This window comes from Brachypodium distachyon, chromosome 1 (genome assembly GCF_000005505.3).
Source record: "Brachypodium distachyon strain Bd21 chromosome 1, Brachypodium_distachyon_v3.0, whole genome shotgun sequence".
Classification (NCBI taxonomy): Eukaryota; Viridiplantae; Streptophyta; class Magnoliopsida; order Poales; family Poaceae; genus Brachypodium; species Brachypodium distachyon.
This window is the reverse complement of record NC_016131.3, coordinates 29,485,767-29,501,145: the sequence shown is the minus strand read 5'-3', so window position 1 is coordinate 29,501,145 and position 15,379 is coordinate 29,485,767. Positions and strand designations below refer to the sequence as shown.

General features: G+C 49.5%; 2 protein-coding genes across 2 annotated transcripts; one reads left to right on the top strand and one right to left on the bottom strand.

Moving 5' to 3' along the window:
* The first annotated feature begins 4,568 nt into the window (after window positions 1-4,568).
* Window positions 4,569-6,137, top strand: LOC100836532 (probable xyloglucan endotransglucosylase/hydrolase protein 25). Its single transcript, XM_003563434.4, has 3 exons — window positions 4,569-5,018; window positions 5,109-5,302; window positions 5,412-6,137. Exons 1-3 carry the CDS (start codon window positions 4,749-4,751, stop codon window positions 5,827-5,829), a joined length of 882 nt encoding a protein of 293 aa, XP_003563482.1. The 5' UTR covers window positions 4,569-4,748; the 3' UTR covers window positions 5,830-6,137.
* Window positions 6,138-14,049: 7,912 nt separating this feature from the next.
* Window positions 14,050-15,379, bottom strand: LOC100845857 (xyloglucan endotransglucosylase/hydrolase protein 24). Its single transcript, XM_003560457.4, has 3 exons — window positions 14,984-15,379; window positions 14,693-14,886; window positions 14,050-14,594 (listed from the first exon to the last, which is right to left on the bottom strand). The coding sequence occupies exons 1-3, from the start codon at window positions 15,257-15,259 to the stop codon at window positions 14,210-14,212; spliced, it is 855 nt and encodes a 284-aa protein (XP_003560505.2). The 5' UTR covers window positions 15,260-15,379; the 3' UTR covers window positions 14,050-14,209.

Genomic DNA, 15,379 nt, shown 5'->3' with positions numbered 1-15,379 from the left:
TGCTTTGACAATGTAAATCCACAATATGTACATGTACTAACACAGTAACACCTTAGGTAGCTTTAACTTCCTAAGGCATGTACAAGGGTTGATAAGACTACCTTATCTTAGGTGTGACACGTCAATTAGAAAAGACAACAAAACATGTTGTACAATAGATTATTTCTTAATGTTATATCTTAAAATTAATGTTTAGATGAATAAAATTAACTAAATAAATGCTAAGAAAAAGCAAAATCTGGTACAATGGAAAATTTGACTTATCATTCTTGTGAAAAGATCATTTCCTAATTAAGAGAAGATTTGCGGTTTTTTTTATTTCTCTTTCTTTCACGTCAGATTTTATCTTATGTGGCATCGCTACGAGAAGACTGACGTCACCCCATTATAGACGCCCTAAAATGCTAATAATTGATTTGTTAGTGGCTCTTAGTACACGTACTGGAATAATGTCGCCGGAGTTGAAGCCATAGCTAGCCTAGGGCCCTCCGGCCGACGCAGCCAGCGCGTAGCATGATCTGGGCAACGATGCCGGCGAGGCATCAATGTATGTCGAAGTCGGCCACCCGGATGCGTACCGGCCGGCGCCGCGTGAAGTTGTATACATGCCGCGTGACGTTCGGAAGTTGATCCCGTATCGTTGGCATGATCGGCTCAAACACGGACTCCCGCGGACGGTGCCGTCGGCCACGCACGTATCTCTGATTTGTCTGCCGTTAGGTTTGATTTATTTCCAGCCGTACGATAACTTTAAAATAATTTACGCCGTACAATTTCTGCTACTTTAATTAGATATGCGATAGGTTTAATTTATTTCCAACCGTACGATAACTTTGAAACAATCCGCACCATAAAATTTCTGCTACTTTAATTAGATAGTAGATTAGATACTTTAATTAGATATTAGATGCGGCGAGGTCACGCTGCTGTGCGGTGCTGGCTGCCTGTACAACGGTGATCTCTTCCCACTTCCCAGTATTGCATCGCCTGCGCGCCATTGCCCGGAGTGCCCACCATCACCAACAGCTGCTTGACAACAATATCTGAGGATATTGGAGCTCAGCTAGCTAGTAGTAGACCACGGCATGCGGTTAATAAAACTTATCCGAAAGAGAGACGAAAACGTGTTCTACTGTAGTAGGAGCAATGATTTTTCTGTCGGCTCCCTGCTTTTTGCTACTAGCACTCTGGCAGGCACCGGCGTGGGTACGAATTTACAGAATTACAGGCCGATAAGCTACACACGGGTTCAAGAAGATTTGGACGTGTGTTTTTCCCCTTGTCATGACTCATGATTACCGAACAGCTGGTTGCCATTTGCGAACCGCATGCACGCACAGCGCCGTACGTACGTCCCGCGTCGCCTTCCGCCTGCTCCCCGGCCCACGGAGTAGAGTACGGACACCGCCCGGTCACACGATTCCCGTGCGCGCGCACCACCGCGAAGCCCCGGGTTACGGCTAGCTGCACGCTCCGATAAAATAGACCGAGTATGTGGAGATGAAGATCGACCTGCACCTGCTCCCGGACATGAATGCCGCAGCTAGCTGCAGATAAACAATGAAAAAATATTTGTTCGAATTACCCTGCCAAATAAACAATCGTGGTACAGCTGATGGCAGTAGAGGTGATCGGTACTGTTTCTCTGAGACAGATGCCGGATGGGGTCGGATGACATTTTAAAGACCGGGCCTCTACCCCTCGATCCATCGAATTCGGCTCGTTCAGCTTATTGCCATCCTCGCTCGCTCGAATTCTCTCCGCAAGTCCGCAGTCGTGTGGGCGTGTGCAGAAAGACGAACCTCACGTCCGTGGGAGCTCTCCCTTCCGTGCCCACACGAGATAAGGGCATGGACGCAATGTGGATAAGCAAAGCCTAGCTAGCCAGGCGACGACAACACGTGCCGGCCGACCTTCCGGACGCTCACGCACGCACCGGGACACGACGGGGGACGAAGCGCATGCACGGCAGCCGCCTTGCACACGGTGCCGTACCGCGCCAGGCACAGCTGGAAAGCAGCGGCTGGCTGCGGTCACGAGATCGACCCCACGACGGACCAGGAGACGATGAGCCATTGAGCCGATGATGATAGATATCCTGAATCCCTGACGACGGATCGAGCGCCAGCCCAGCGCCCCCCAAGCGCTAGCATGCAGCCAGTTGCACACGTAAAAGGCCAGTAGAATTCTGGATTATCGATCCAACAGATGTGGCCGGCGCATGTCGGTTCCGTGGTCTCTAGAAGTTTTCTCTTGGATTGATCTCGTCTTTCACAAATCACAATGCCGGTCGTGTCTTCGTGACGTTTGCTAACCCCAGCTCTCATTTCCAAGGACGGGGGAAGGTAGGGAAGGTTGTGCTGTAACTTGTGTGGTGTCCTTAATAACTATAGATCGAGCTACAAACATTTATCGTACCTAGTCGATGAGTACTCATGATTAATTAAACACGGGAGGGGCCCGCTCTCACGAACGCATAATAGAATAGATCAACCGAATACTTAAGCACAGCAAATTGACGCACGCACGTACGCTACACATCATGCATGCATGGCCTGATGGCCCCGTCGAGTTTAAGGCGTGCGGCGGATGCTCCCGGCAGGGGTCTGAATCCCGTTCAGAGGCGCGAGATCAATCAAGTCCCCAACGCCACGCCTGTTTAATGGCCGGGGAGCAGACGTACAGCGTCAGCTTTCAACTCCACTTAAATACGCTAGACTGGCCGCTCGATCCGTCCATCTTCCTCTTGCTGCATCTATGCAGTGTGCAACGCACCCCTCTAGATAGATCTGCCCTGGCCGTGCCGATCGAGTGAGCTGGCAGCTTGGCGGACCTATGATCGACGATCAAATGGCTTCCGGGAGCACTCACCTTTGATCCGTTTGAGGCTTAAGAGATTTTGATCCGTTTGACAATGTCTAAGCAACTTGCTATAGCTTTTACGGCGTTTGATTATCGCCGATAGCTTGGGTAACATTGCGCGCCCTCTTTTGGCCTGTTGTCCGTGAACCCAGGCCAAACCGGGTATCGGAGTTTGCTCCGCGTCTCATTTTGCACGGAGTAGATGAGCAGATGATGGCGTGGCATGAACCGTATGTACAACGGTACAAGCACCGTATGGTGCGTCCGGAACTCTGGACTAGAATCGCCTGTGCGTTAATTCTTGCTAATTCGTCTTGTGATAATCAAATCCACAAGCGAAAGCCTTTTCTCGCATATGGAGGGGAGAATCGGCATAGGGAACCGTGCCACCGTCCTGATATTTTGTTTCATCGTGAATTGATCTTTGGTTAATCGGCATTAATTGTGTGCACAACTTGAATCCTGATCTCTATTGTTGCATCGTGTGCCGTGCCATTCTTAGTTGATTGAACTTGATTCTCTTCCCTTTTCCAAGCTGAGGAATTATGACACATACGCATCATGGATTCATAAAAGGTGACAGATTTCGTTGAGCCTAAGGGTGTTTTTGAGACGAAAACCATAAAGTGTTAGTACTAATAGTAATACTGCTTCAAATGAGGCTCATTTTTATCCGATTTCGATAGTAGAGAAACAGAAAATACATAAAAAAAAGCAAAAAAGAACTTTTATGCACTTTTTGAAAAGTTGGAGTACAAAATATGTCTTACAGTAGCTCCACACAACGGCCTCGGTGTACGTCTATGCATACTGGCCATGCCTTCCATTTGTACGAGATTTGCACACTCGGTACTATCATTGTACAAAATGGGACAATTAGATAGCTTGTACTATCATGATGGACATTGTTGTTTGCAGGAACAGTGTAATAATACAAAATGGAACTTGAATTTTGAGAACCATTGATGAAGGACAAAACCCCTGATTACGGTTGAAGATACTACTACGGAAGTACTCCTGTTTGTTGCAATTGTCATTATGCTTCTACACTCAAAATCTACACCGCACAACCAATGCTTCTACACTTCAAACTTTGACTTGCAGAGAGGTAGTAAATCACGGATACATAGCTCACCAGGACCAAAACGAGCCGATGTAAAGGACGAACGAAGACACGAATGACATTTCTATGATCATGCACACGGTTGCACCTTCCGAGTCCTCCACACTGAAAAGTAGCCGTGGATTTCTACAGGGATGTCAGAACAGCTAGAGCTGAGTGGCCCAACACGTATGCCAGCTCTTGAATCTTGACGCGCACGACGAAGAAAAAACTGACCATCCACCCCCTGTTCATTGCTACTTGACCAAGGATCGATCCATGTACCTATTCCCCCCATTGTTTCACTTGCCGTTTGCGTACACGAGTACATAACACAAACCATTTCAAAAGCCATAGATACGGACGAACAAAAAGGAAATCTATAGCCGTTGCATCCTGAACAATTTGCTGCCCGTCTCGATCGGTTTTAAATGTCTTCTTTGCTGTACGTGAGTGAGAGTCATTGGCGTCCGCCGTGCCGGACCTCTCCTTTTCCCATCAAGACTCTGCTCGCTACAGAGCCGTCCTGCCCTGTCTCCCTCCCCTCTGGCGCCAACTCACACGCACTACGCTTAACACCGGGCTGGCAAACTCCATCTCCGTTTCCCAGCACCATCCGTCCGTCCGTCCGCCGCCACGCCACTTCTTATCGCCAAAACCCCTATATAAACCCCCTCATGCCTCGCTCATTCCACTCACAGAACACAACGAGCTTCGAGCTTTCTAAGCATCTTCTTCTTTACTTGGCTAGTTGAGTAGGGAAGAACTTTTGGGTTGAACTCGCATGGCGGTGTCGGCGATAATAGCGATCCTGGTCGTGTCTTGTGCCGCCTTTACTTTGGCGGCGGCGGCGGCGAGCTTCGACAAGGAGTTCGACATCACGTGGGGCGACGGGCGCGGGAAGATCCTGAACAACGGGGAGCTCCTGACGCTGGCGCTGGACCGGACCTCCGGCTCCGGGTTCCAGTCCAAGCGCGAGTACCTCTTCGGCAAGATCGACATGCAGCTCAAGCTCGTCCCCGGCAACTCCGCCGGCACCGTCACCGCCTACTACGTAAGCGCGCTTCTCCCTGCTCTGTAATGTCTGATGATATATTCGTGAATCCTTGGCTAACGCGGATGGGGGTTTTGTGTGTTCGATCAGTTGTCGTCGCAGGGGCCGACGCACGACGAGATCGACTTCGAGTTCTTGGGAAACGTGACGGGCGAGCCGTACACGCTGCACACCAACGTGTTCACGCAGGGGCAGGGCAACCGGGAGATGCAGTTCCGCCTCTGGTACGACCCCACCAAGGACTTCCACACCTACTCCATCCTCTGGAACCCCAAGCACATCATGTAAGCCCACAATCGATCTTGAATCCCAGCAACATTTGTCTTCCATCCATCAAGAACATACATACCCTGAACACATGGCAAGAACTGATAGCGATTTGGGTGTATGCAGCTTCATGGTGGACGACATGCCGATCAGGGACTTCAGGAACCTGGAGGGGAAAGGGATCGCGTTCCCCAAGTCGCAGCCGATGCGGCTCTACTCCAGCCTGTGGAACGCCGACGACTGGGCCACGCAGGGCGGCCGCGTCAAGACGGACTGGTCGCACGCGCCCTTCTCGGCATCCTACCGCGGCTTCAGGGCGGACGCGTGCGTCGTGGTGGCCGCGGCGGGGGGCAAGACCCGCTGCGGCGCCAGCGTCGGCACCGAGGGCACCGCCGCCGTGGCCGGAGACTGGTACAACCAGGAGCTCGACCTCACGCGGCAGCAGCGCATGCGCTGGGTGCAGAGCAACTACATGATCTACAACTACTGCACCGACCCCAAGCGCTTCGCCCAGGGCGTCCCCCCCGCCGAGTGCTCCATGTGAGCGAGCAATTCAAGCTGCAGCGGCTTTGGAAATTTGGAATGGATAGTACGTCGAATCGATCGCAGGAGAAGGACGGCCGGCCGGAGATGGGGAAGATGCTGGATGGGTGGGTGTCTGTATACATAAATAAGGACTGGTGATGGGACAAAATGTGTAATGTAGCCGGTGGTATGGTTAGATTCTCTCCTCTGTTATCTGTTCGTTCTTTCTTCTCTCGCCCGCAACAACCACGCCCAATCCGTGTGTGTAATCGTGCTCACGCTCAATCCGTGTGTAATATATGCCCCCCTTTCGTTCTTCATGTGCTATCCGTAGCGTTACTGTATATGTATATGCGTTGAATTTATCTTGACAAATATAGGTGCCAAAATTGATAGGCAGTTCTCTGTCTTCACAAAATTTTTGCAAGTAGGCGTTGTAGTCGCCAGGTGTTTGCTCACTGGTGTCGTCGTTCGCAACTCACCCGTAGGACACAACAATTCCATCGCCGAAAGGCTCATTAATTGGCACCTCCCGTTCCGTCGCGATCTCGACAGGGATAGATTTTTCGTTCGTTCGTTCGATCCATGCATGGATGCACGCATAGATCTTTCCTTCCATGATTAGTATACGCATCCGACCTTTTTGCTTCCGGATCGATCAGCTAGCCTAATATATATGCTTAATCACCAGAGCGATTCGCGACCAAGGACAGCAAGGGCTAGCTCGTAATGATCCGTCAGGGGTTCGGCCCCAGCTGCGTCGTCGCCTTCACTGCCGCACCAGCCAAAATGTGCAATGCGTGTCCGAATCCTGGCTCGGACAGGTGGCCGGCTGGCCGCGCCGACAAAAAAATGGCCCTCGGCGTTCGGTCGGACTGTGATCTTTGTCTCAGAAGAGAAGGCCTTATCTTCATCTTTTCGAGCTTCGAGGAGCAACAGTCAGTCACGGACAGCCCCTATTCGGCGATCGATGGATAGTACCGATGTGCTGCTACTTGCAGTACCAGTTCAGAAAAGTGATCGTAATTTCGTCATGTGCGTTGCGTACAGTTAAGGACAAACATGTGATAAAACGGAATGGATCTTTCGTGAGAAAGTAAAACTTTGCTCTGTACTGGCCGGCGCCGATCGACGCATGATTGAGCTCGCTGTAGGTTGTGCAATGATTGAATGATAGACGTACTACGTACTACTCACGAATGGGAGACCTACAATATTATTGTCAGGTTTTATGAACACTGACACGGAGGACAGATAATAGGGCGTCCCTGGCGGCTGGCGTTTAGTATTTAGGTGGGGTATTCAGTATTCAGTGTGCCATCATGCTTTGCCCCTCTGTTCGTTGCATCTTGTATTAGTGTGTGTTTAGCCGTTTAGGCTTGTAGCAGGACTCGTTCTTCTTGTTGGTTGAGCTGCCATTGAAAGAACAGGTTTCTTGAATGTATATGATTGTATATGATGCACATCTACATGAAACCAATGGGAAACATCCTATTCTTTTCTGAAAGCGAAGGCAAGAGATTTACCTCGATCCATTGAATAAGGGAGAGTAAGGGTGTGTTTGGTTTGAGCCCCAACCAGCCCACCAAAAAATTGGCAAACTTTGGCATGATCAAAACAAACGCATGACCAAATTTTTGGCAAGTAGATGTTGTTTGGATGGCGGCCAATGTAATGACCAATTTTTTGGCAAACTTTTCAGATCTACATTTGGTTTGCAGCCACTTAGGATTCAAACAATTAAGCATGATGCTTTAATTATTCCTTGAATTTTTTAGCATGATCTACCTCTTAATTAGTGCAAACGACTACCCGCAAAAAAATTTAGCGCAAACGAACATACATGCAGCGGTATTCTTTAGGCAGAGGAATGATAAAAGAAAAGAGAACACGCATGCAGCCGTAATTTTCTGCTAGGGGAATTTTTTTTTCTGCTAGGGGAATTAGCCGCTGAGGAAACTGGCAAGGGGCTAGGGCCCACCAGGATTAGAGGGTGATGGCGTTCTACCCCGAGGGAACAGGCTGGGGTCCACAGGATAAGAGGGCGAGTGGCGCGGCCAATTTTTTGGGGAAGCTTCTGCTCGCCCTCAGCTCGCCAATCCTTCGCTGGGATACCACGGGCGCGCCCGCGCTGGCCTCTCGGCGACCCAAATTTTGGGTCTCAATTCAAATGACTACCAAATATAACTCAAGAGTCAAAATATTGGTATGGTCAGTTTTGGCTGCGAAGCAAACAGCTCCTAAAAGTACAACATGCCGAAGCAAAACAAGCTAGACAAAAAAAATGTGGCGAAACGTCGTCAAGAAACAAATCCTGCTGCTCGATTGGTGGCGCCGATCTTAAACTTTGTTAGGATGGATGGCGACGAAGACGAGTGCTCTCGGAATACACGGGCATTTCTCTTGTTTCAAATCTCTCATGACACAAGCATTTTCAACAAGGCTAAAGATTTTGAATGATTGCTCATTTTAGTCCACTATCTTTTAACTGTATTCTCCATGCTCCACTCAGAGGTAAGGCTGGAGAAAAGACCAAGCCAATTGATCACCATACCCTAAAGCAACTGAAAACATGCACTTCAAGAAAAGCTGGGGCGCCCACTCTTGGACTTGCTTACTACTTGTTACAACTTACAACTATACATTTTAACAATGAAATTTCCATACAGAAACACTGACTCGGTATCATAATCATATATGGTTCTCGAATAAATAATGAATTTAAGGAGGTCACTTTCCTACACTTTGTGCGGAGAGACATGATTGTTGGTCTCATGACTTGAAGAGCTCCAAAATCGCTGGTCCTCTGTTTTGTGCAACACATGTTACTAATCGATCCAAGATTTTTAGTGCTACTCCCTCCGTTCAACAAAAAATGTCTCAACTTTGACCAAATTTGAATGCATCTATACACTAAGTCATGTCTATACATTCGAATTTTAACAAACTTGATACATCTTTTGTTGGACAGAGGAGTACTACATTTTCTTAACTATTTGATGATTGCAACTGGTCCTATGACAGTTGGGTTCTACGACAATTGACACGAGATAACTACGTGTACCTCATATACGTATGCAACTACTCAAGCACTCAACATAACGGATTCCTAAAAACAAAGTAATCCCTACGTTACGAAATAAGTGGCGTGGATTTGAGTACTAGAATCTAAACCTTACTCAACTGGACACAGAGAATTAATTACATGGATGTACGATCTCGCCATCACCATTCAGGATGTAAATCTCAGGAAACTATACTCACGTGCACCCCAATGGAACATACCCACGGTAACTGAATTGGACATTTGGACCCGGCAGCAAGCTGCATCCATCTAAATTAGACGCACAATCTCTCTTACATAATCGGTACCCGAGGTGACACGAGCACGGACAGCTGGACACTGGGCCCGAGGCGCCAAACCTGCAAATGATTAGAGGACCAAAGTAGGCCTTGCTCCGGCCTTTCCGGCAGGCACCAATGGCATGCTAAAGCGACGTTCTGCTAATTCAGGGACCAGTTGCAGTCTCCGGCCAGCTCCAGCTTCTTCTTCCCTTCCGCTTCTAAGCCGTTCGTGCAGGGTCTGGTCCTGGATCGTAGATCACGCCTGTAGAATAGATAGCCCTGGAAGCCCGAACGTGTATCGATATTGAGCTGGTCAATGTGGGGAGCATTCGGATCGACAGACGCTCTCTTGCCGCGTTTGAGCTCTTCAAGAGTTTCCCCTTCTACGTGAGCAGTGTGGATCGTCTGAAGATATGTATGGCAGTTGATGTGGATGCGCGTAATAAATCAGCCTATCTCCTTGCCAAGATAAGCTTTGCCCGAGAGCACATGTACATGAGGTCACATGGCGTACGTGAAACAGCTGCCGACTGAAATACATTCAGTTTTGTTAGGCACCTTGCAGTTGCAGACATGAAAGATGCAATCCATGGACCTGAAGGAAGCCATATAAGTTTCAGCAAGAAACTTATATGGTACTAGCTGGGGTGCATGAAGCTGGCGAGCAAGACAGGCTGATTGCCGATTGCTACTAGCTGCTGGTACGTGCTTGCGTAGGCAGTTAGGTACTGTAGCCACTGTTGCAGTTGAAGAAACTGCACGGGCACCAAGCTGTCTCCAACTAGCCTGAAGTGACCAGCAAATCACTGCCTGTACAGCTGAACAGTGCGAGTAAAGCTGTGGAGTGTGGGGGGTTAAATGTCGGGGCTTTTGGTACTGATCCAGCTAACAAGTGCCTGAAATCCTTGAGACTGTTTTTACTGCTGCGATGCGAGACCCAATCATAATTCTAGGTACCACAGGGACCCTTTCTGTACTTCTCCGAAGCAAAAGTTTATCGCTGGAAGTTTCATTGCGAGGCCGTCCAATTATTTCACCCGTGATGATACACAGGGAGAGTACGAGCGGGAGTAGCTGCTTAATTACTCGTTGGCCAGCTACAACCTGGCGTCGAAATGATTTCGCGTGTTAATTACCGACGGACGGCGCTACTCTCTGCAGAAATGATTTCGCGTGTTAGTTACCGACGCCCCACACAACAAGGGATGGATGATCTAATGATTTCTTGGCGACGGGGTAAGTTCGTCGATTGCGACAATGGTGCCATGCAACTGCGATTCAGACTCAGAGGTGACGGGTGCTGCAGCAAGCTATTCCGCACGATGCCGCCGACAGATTCGTGACACGAATCTATCCCTGTCGTATGATTCTCTTCGTTTCAGAAACGTGGCTCTTTGTTCTACAGGAGGTTCAACAAGATAAAAAAAAAAGCATTTGTTCAATCAGAAAGAAAAAAACAGTTTCTCTAAGATGATAGAGAAAGAATCAACAGTCTTTTTTTGAGGAAATTTGAAGAATCAACAGTCACGGAGAAAGAAAGTACTTATTGTTGTTTCCTTTGGTTTACCCACGCGTGGGCTTTACTGGGCTTCATTTTGGATGATTTGGAATGCAATTAGGATGGACCTTGTAGCCCCAGTGCAGCTAAAGGGGGCTTTATTGGGCTTTGTTTTGGGATGATTCGAAAAGTCAGTTTAGTACGTATAACAGAAAGAAGTCCATATTTCACCCTCAAATGTATCTCTATAGCCGCATAACTCCTGAAGTCCAAAACCGGTTATTTAGATTCCTGAATTTCGTAATACCATTTAAATCACAGCCCTTAGTGGTTTTGGGGCCGACGTGGCACATTTGTGGTGGTTTTAGAGACTGAGTAGGCAAAGTTGGTTCTTGTTTGACCGATGACATGACGCAGCAGGATCTCCATCGTCGTGAGGTCAGTTAATGTCTTGACCCCGAAGACCTCGCGAGCTTCGGGTACATGTCCATGGCGGACGCCGGCTCGGAAGCGTTGGGGGCGGCGAGGCGGGCGGAGAAGGAGGAGCAGCGTCCGCGACCCCCCACCCCATTCCTCCTCAGAATTTTGGCCGGCGGCGACCGAATCCCGCTCTCGACGCCGCGTGCCGCTGCTTGCCCCCAGGAGATATGCGCCGCCGCCGAGCGCGAAGCCGTCCTCGCCTGGTGCTCCGGCGCACCGAAGCGACCCCACGGCGGAGCCCTTCGCCACCGGCGGGACCCATCGTGGCCAGCCTCCTCCCTGCGCCGGTTTTCCATCTTCGATGCCATGCGCCTCTCCATGCTGACGAGCACACGAGTAGCACCCCCTGCGCGACTCGCCCTGCCTCGGATCTTCTACCCCAATCTCTCACGGCTTGCACCTCCACTCGATTCCATCTGTTGGAAGGCAGAGGGTGATTAGGTGGAGCTCACGGGCTCGGTCTTGAGGCGCGGCGAGGCCTACGGCCGTGGCAACGCTTGGCAGCGGCACGCAGGCACGCTCGGGACGACGTCCATGCCGCTCGCGTTCCGGCTAGAATAGAGCATAGGAGGAGAAGCAACTAGCGGCGCTAGGTGAGGCATGCCTAGGAGATTGCATTGGCGCGTTCTGTAGGTCGAGGGGGAGTACGACGGCATCGCCAACAACGACGGAAGGGTTGGGCAGAGAAGCCAATGCCACAGCATCGGTCAAATAAGAGTCAACTTTGCCTAATCAGCCTCTAAACCGTCCCAAATGTGCCACGTCAGCTCCAAAACCGCTAAGGGGTGTGATTTAAATGGTATTACGGAATTCAAGGGTCTAAAGAATCGGTTTTTGACTTCAGGGGTTATGCGGCTACTGAAATACATTTGAGGATGAAATATGAACCTCTTTCTGTACAGTGCAGCAGAAAGGAGAAATAGCTCGAGCAGGCCGAATTGGCGCATGAAGGCGTGGAGAACCCACCTGGACCGTTTAACGGTCCCGAAACTCTGATTTCCCGATATACCAGTTCCGTCTGGAACCTTTGGATTTTAGTTTTTTAAGATTTCCGTTGTACTGCTCGTGCACTACGGCTCCCAAATTGAAATTTCTCCTTGTCAATGCGAAGTGCCTATATATTCTTGAGAATTTCTACGGTACCCAATACTCCGCTGCATTAGACGGAGTATTAAGAAGGGGCAGTTTAGACTTTTCATATTAAATAAAACAATAATACAAAATCTCAAAATATCCTGATCCAATTATCTTGGTGCGTGCGGTTGCTGCGCCGGTGCCTCCGCCTCCTTCCTGCACACGCCGCCGGCCTCAGCCCAGCCCGCGTCGCCGGCTTCCGACCAGCCCGCGGCCGCCGGCCTCAGCCCATCCCGCGCTGCTGCCCTCCACCTGCTCATTCACTTGCTCGTCAGCAGTTTCATCGTGGCGTCGTCTACAACTCCGGCCGCCGGCTCAGCTCTTCGTCGATGGCGAGGAGCTTGCTGCTGAGCAGAAGCGCGGTGTCTTCGTCATCGACGTCCACAGCTACGACAGCGGTCTTGCCTCTCTCGCTCGATGTCCATGGCGCCGCCGTTGCTACCCACCGTGCCGGCGTCCTTCGTCCATGGCGATGAGGTTGCTTCTGAGCAGCAGCGTGGCGGCTTCATCGTTGTCGTCTACAGCTCCGGCCGCCGTCTTGCCTCTCTCACGACGCCCATGGCGCTGCCGTTCCTGCCCCAGCGTTCTTGACAACGTCTGCGAAAGCAACACATAGATTATGTTTTTGCCCTTACTTCTCAATACTCCTTCCTATTACTCCACACATCTCAATTGGAGTATCAGGGAGTATCAGTTAATCTAAACCCTTGGATCTAAAAAATAAACGGCTCAAATTAATTTTAGGGTACCGTAGAAGAGCTCATATTCTTAGCATCTTAAAAGCTCTTTTTGGACAAACTTGCGCGCTGCTGTTTCATGTTGCTGACTTTCCTGTGCGTAAATTGCTGACCATTGCTCAGTCCAACCGGTACTACGTACACTCGTCAACGGTATTCTGCTGAGACCAAAGATTTCTTTACTAGTACTACGTACTAAATAGAATATTGGACTAGAACATCCATGGTATTTTTGCTAGTAGAATATTAAAATAGTTATTTCTGCTGCTATGTTAAACCATATCTGTATAATTGTGTAACTTTTTTTGTAGTCCAAATCTTTCCTGATCGAGATAATTGGTTTCTTTGAGAATGCCTGTGTAATTTCAAAACACAACTCAAAATTTATAGATGAGTAACCGGACAATTGCACAACTTTTTTTAGTCTTCACGGCCTACGACTTGATCGATTTAGAACGAGTAATTGTACGGGCTTTATGTAAATGAAAAATATGTACGTACATAGTAATACCGTTGTCTATATTTGACTTGTCCGAAAGTTTCTTAAATCTCAGTCACGTTTCTAAGTTGTCTGTGGGAAGGTGCGGTTTACCATTAATTAGTATTCCCTCTGATCCTAAATTATTGATTCAAATTTGTCCAAATATGGATGTACCTATTTTTAAAAAGTGTCTAGATACATTTAATATTTCGACAACAATTTAGGATCGGAGGGGTGTACAATACTACTCCATACGATCACAAATTCATGTCACAGTTTTAGTTCAAATTACTTCTGATCCTAAACTCTTGTTGTGATTTTACAATTTGAATTAAAACCACGACAATAATTTCTGATCGGAGGGAGTACAAATGTACACTCTGCTAACATTCAAAAAAAATTCACACAACGATAGTCAGCAAAAGCTTAATAATAATGTGTGTGGCTATTTCACAGCTGCCTATTTTTTTATAAAAAGTTTAAATATATAAGTTGCGTCAGAGCCATTAAATTAAATTGGGCAGTTGGATTAAAATCGAACGAAGAAACGAGTAAACTGATCTCTAGCTAAAAACAGTGGTTTCTCAGTAACAAAATCGTAATAATATATGCACACGGAGCTTATTGCATCAGTCACTTAATTACATACTTACTGTACAACCATGCACGCGCACACAATTGTATAACACGAACCCAAACGACGCAACGTGTGGCATTTTACATTCTACTGCGCCGTGCACTCGGGCGGGACGCCCTGGGGGAACCTCCAGGTGTCGGCGCAGTAGTTGTAGATCATGTAGTTGCTCTGCACCCACCGGAGCCGCTCCTGCGCCGTGCTGTCCAGCTCCTGGTACATCCACGGGCTTCCGCCGGGCCTGGCGCACGCCGCCGCGTCCCCGGACGTGCACCCAGTCGCCGCCAGCGCCCGGTACGTGGCCACGAACGGCGCCGCGGCCCAGTCCGTCCTCACGCGCCCGCCCTGCGTCGCCCACTCCTCCGCGTCCCACATGCTCGCGTACACCCGCATCGGCTGGCTCCTGGGGAACGCCACCCCCGTCGCCGTCTCCCTGTTCCTGTGCTCCCGGATCGGCGTCCCGTCCACGTAGAACCTGTATATATCAGACGATTTTACTCAAGAGTGAGTGTTTTTTGAGGTTTTTCTGCGTTTGGAGGAGGCTTTGGCCGGTTTGGTTTGGTGATTGCGTACAGGATGTGGGTGGGGTTCCAGAGGACGGAATAGGTGTGGAAGTCGGCGGTCGGGTCGAACCACATGCGGAACTGCTGCTCCCGGCCGCCCTTGCCCTGGCTGTACACGTTGGTGTGCACCGTGTAGGGCTCGCCGCTCGCGTTCCCCAGGAACTCGAAGTCGATCTCGTCGTGCGCCGATCCCTGCGACGACAGCTGAAGACGCAAGTTCTCGAATCAGCCCATGCCATGCCATGCCATGATTAATTTCAAGTTTTCGAGATTAAGAAAGCATGCGTGCGTGCGTGCGTACGTAGAAAGTGGCGACGGTGCCGGCGGAGTTGCCGGGGACGAGCTTGATCTGCATGTCGAAGCGGCCGTAGAGGTACTGGCTCTTGGACTGGAACCCGGAGCCGGAGGCCCTGTCCAGGGACAGCGTCAGGAGGTTGCCGTTGCCGAGGATCCTGCCGCGCCCGTCGCCCCACGTGATGTCCACGTCCTGGTAGAAGTTGCCGGCCGCCGCGCGGGCCAGGCCGGCAAGCAGGGCAGAGCACAGAATCAGCTGGAATATCGTTCCATTACCCATCATTGGCTGGGCGATTTCAATCAATCGGAATTTCTGAACTCTGTAACACTTTGATTCGGTCGGTGTTATTGAAGCTCTGTTGTGTGTGTGTTCGTGAAGCAGAGGAATGCAAGTTGTGTGGGG

Bases quoted from the DNA above. Each gene is read 5' to 3' on its own strand.
- LOC100845857 (XM_003560457.4), bottom strand. From the start codon at position 15,259: ATGATGGGTAATGGAACGATATTCCAGCTGATTCTGTGCTCTGCCCTG. The intron at 14,887-14,983 runs GTACGCACGCAC...TTGCGTCTTCAG, and splicing joins GCACCGTCGCCACTTTCTAC to CTGTCGTCGCAGGGATCGGC. The intron at 14,595-14,692 runs GTACGCAATCAC...TGATATATACAG, and splicing joins TGGAACCCCACCCACATCCT to GTTCTACGTGGACGGGACGC.
- LOC100836532 (XM_003563434.4), top strand. From the start codon at position 4,749: ATGGCGGTGTCGGCGATAATAGCGATCCTGGTCGTGTCTTGTGCCGCC. The intron at 5,019-5,108 runs GTAAGCGCGCTT...GTGTTCGATCAG, and splicing joins GCACCGTCACCGCCTACTAC to TTGTCGTCGCAGGGGCCGAC. The intron at 5,303-5,411 runs GTAAGCCCACAA...GGGTGTATGCAG, and splicing joins TGGAACCCCAAGCACATCAT to CTTCATGGTGGACGACATGC.